The following is a 3523-nucleotide window of genomic DNA, read 5'->3' as shown; positions in this document are numbered from 1 at the left end:
CGATTTTACATTTAAATGTATTTTAGAAACGTTAAAGTCTAAATTATTGTAAAATTATTGTAAAACCACAGTGAAACTTCCATATCAACATTTGAATAGGGCTAATAAGATTTGTAAACAAACTTTTGTTTTGCTAATTTCTCCTAATTTGTTATCATTTCAACACAGAAAACATTTGAAATTGATTCTACCAAGGATAAAGATGTTGATTCATGTGTATTTTTCATGAAATTCAACTCGGTAGCGGAATAATGAGCGAAATAAGTTTGTTTACAAAAGTCTCATTAGCCCTTTTGAAGAATTACTATTGACTTATGCTTTTGATACTGTACATATCTATTCGGGTTCAACTATTCAACCTCAGCCGACCGGTACTCGGCTCTGCTGTAGGCCTCGGAAAAATCTTTGAACATTAGAAAAAATTGTATTTTATAAAAACAACCATTGTAAAATTTTCGTGTTATCTAGAATTGGATTGACAATTGGGTTTTAGTCTGAAGAACAAAGAACAACAATATTTAACTACGTGATAGTAAAACGAATCGACGTATTACTTTCCTAATTACCCCACAAAACGCAATTGTGTTAGATTGGACATAGTATCTTATCCGCTGAAGAGTCATTGATTAGATTGAAACTCTCAGCTAGCAATTCAGGAGCGAAATGAAATGTCATCAAAATAGTAGACTCCGTAGACCGAAAAATAAAACAACTATTAACAAATTGCATGCTTCACTTCAGGGAAAATCTCAGCATGTATCTTGGATTTCCTGCTTTTATTTAGAGTCTTTTCATATTTTCATCAATATTTACAGAATGTTGTTAATTTGTCTGCTAACATAGCAAATATTTTATATTCAGTTTTAGCAGTAGTTGCATTCAACCCTCAGAAGGATGGACGACAGAGAGTATTTATTGAATATGCTTGTCTTTAGTCTAATATTTTCTTTTGCTAGATTGTGGATTTTGTGACAATTTCGTTCCTACGATTTACATTTACGATCCCTGTAACAGAGAATACTATCGCATATCTAATTACAATTTCAATTAAAAAAAACTAAAATTTAACAATCAATTTGTAATAGAATAACGCATCACCTGACATGCCATAATCCTAAATTAACTTTAGACAGTCTCGGTAGTTTGTAAATTTTATTTAATCCAAGCGGCGATAATCGAGTACAGCCGTATAGATCGATGGCACGTAAGTTGTTAAGCTCCTCCGCTAAAACCTCCAATCCCTTGTCAGTAACACGACTACACTGGCCAATGTTTAACGTTTCCAAATCATGCAGAGATTTGGCAATTTTGCCCAGCCCCTCGTCGGTTATCTGACATGCGCTGAGACTGAGGGATTTCAGGTGGAACAATCCTTGCGAGATGTGTGTCAACGCCTGGTCTGCTATTTTATCACAAAAACTAACATCCAACGATGAAATGGAACTTCCACCCTCTGTGAGATATGCCATTCCAATATCCGATATATTATCACAAGCCCTCAGATTCAGCTCTTCCAATTTGATCATTTTCGCTAAATGTTTTAATCCGCTGTCGGTAACACACACGCAAAAACTAAGATTAATACTTTTCAGTGATGTCAATCCTTGCGCTATATGCCGAAGAGCTTCATCCGACAGACGTTGGCAATCCTGAAGACCCAAATACTCCAAACACGGTATACCGCTAGCAGTTTCAATGCTCAGACCAGCAAGATGACCTATACCTTGATCGGAAATATTCCAGCATGATCGCAGATTTAGCCTTTTCAATTTTTTCAGTCCTAGGGAAATCAATAGCAAACCAGTATTAGTTATATTGCAACATCCTCCTAGTTCAAGCAGTTCTATGTTTTTTAAATGTTGTGCAATGAGGCCAAGACTGGAATCGGTAACTTGCTTGCACAGTGACAAATCCAACAGTCTAAGATTTGGTAGATCCGTTGAAAATGAATAGTACATTGCCATATCAGTAATGCTGTAGCATCCACTAAGATTTAACGACTCTAAATTTGGTATACCAACAACAACATCTTTCACTGATTTTTTTATTGAAAGCACTTGCACCTTCTTAATTCCACGCTTCACCAATGATGTGAACAAACTAGGTGACCGTCGCCACAGGTGAAGGCTAGCTTCCACTCCCCTCCAGCAACTTTTCGAGTACGCCGCATCGCGCCACATCGTACACACCTGTGCTGCTCTGCCGCGGTCCTTCACGCTGAGCTTTTCGAATATGATGGCTAGAATCTCCGGATACAGATGTCCGATATGTGTTCCTTCCGGTGCCGGTGGCGTGGGAGGCGTTTTCGGTCGGCACACCACTCTCGGCTGAGAGTGAATATATATCGGCGCGGGCTGCAAATGCGGCTGATGTAACGGATACGGTGCGAAGCGGTGTATTGCATGCGGTCGGTGGGATATAAACCCACCAGGGATTTCAGTCAGCATATAATTCGCTTCCTCCATCATCATATTTTCGTGCAGTATTTCAGGCAACGGAACATGCGAATTGTCCTTTTCACTTCACTGCTTTTCACTCATTTCGCTTCACGAAGCTGCTGATTCACGTTCCAACAGAAATCCTCTACTACTTAAGCAAACTGCATCGCAGCGCATTCGTTTAAGCTTCGCATTTCTTGTTCTTCTGCTGAATTCCTTCACTCAAATTTCTTTTCACTTATTTTAACATCACTGGAAACTTTGTAAATAGAAAATACGTCGCTATTATTTCAGTGTGTTTTGTTTAGTCTTCTTGGTCGTAAATGATTTTTCACTCTTCTTTAATACTTCTTCCACATGTATATTTATATGTTTTACTCGCTTTATCATGCATTCGAGAGCTTCGTGTCTTTAGCCAGACTTGTTATTGCTGTACATATACTGCGGGTTTCTTGGCATCTTATTCTTTTTGACTCACTTCACTGTTCTCCTCTCTCGTTTTGAGTAGAAGCACATTTTTGCAACTCTTTCGTTCAGCGGAATCCGCCATACGCAAACTCCATTGTATCAGCATGTGTATTACACTGGAAGCAACCGTCACGAGGAATTTTCAGGAAGAATTTCGTTAGCGCTCCCAAACTCACGTCTTTACTCTCCGACTGTTACGCTGTGCACTGAATGTTGAACGAGAATCAGAACTGGTTGGAACTACCCGCGGCGGGTACATAAAATAAAGCTCACGACTACGCAGCAGTGTACATAGCGAGCCCGAATAGATGTATGTGTTCGGTTTCGGTGTTTTCCGCTTACCTCTACAGCTGAACTTTGCTCAGTGGTGGCATCAGGTAGATGCGTCGGTGGGGTAATAAAAATTTATACTTCTTTCCATACCCAAAATAATTATATCTAAATATCTTTAATAAACAGTACCTTTCATCAATCCATTGTAAAGCTGTAAAATATTTTCAACTAGTTTAACCTTCTTTTCAGCAATAACTTTTCCGCATTTTTGCAGAAATCTATCATTTACAGTCAATTGTCTTCGCCGGTCTTCCACTGAAAGGTGAATAATGCGAAACGCCTTT

The 3523-nt window shown here is 38.7% G+C and overlaps 1 protein-coding gene across 1 annotated transcript; it reads right to left on the bottom strand.

Annotated features, from left to right (window-relative positions):
• Nucleotides 1-723: 723 nt before the first annotated feature.
• LOC131682740 (F-box/LRR-repeat protein 14) lies at nucleotides 724-3115 on the bottom strand. The gene has a single exon (XM_058964441.1). The coding sequence runs from the start codon at nucleotides 2469-2471 to the stop codon at nucleotides 1095-1097; it is 1377 nt and encodes a 458-aa protein (XP_058820424.1). The 5' UTR covers nucleotides 2472-3115; the 3' UTR covers nucleotides 724-1094.
• Nucleotides 3116-3523: the final 408 nt, after the last annotated feature.

The sequence above is a fragment of the Topomyia yanbarensis genome, chromosome 2 (assembly GCF_030247195.1).
Source record: "Topomyia yanbarensis strain Yona2022 chromosome 2, ASM3024719v1, whole genome shotgun sequence".
NCBI classification, from domain to species: domain Eukaryota; kingdom Metazoa; phylum Arthropoda; class Insecta; order Diptera; family Culicidae; genus Topomyia; species Topomyia yanbarensis.
This window is presented reverse-complemented; position numbering and strand designations above follow the sequence as displayed.

Excerpts from the sequence above, each read along its gene's own strand:
- LOC131682740 (XM_058964441.1), bottom strand. The coding sequence starts at position 2,471 with ATGATGATGGAGGAAGCGAATTATATGCTGACTGAAATCCCTGGTGGG.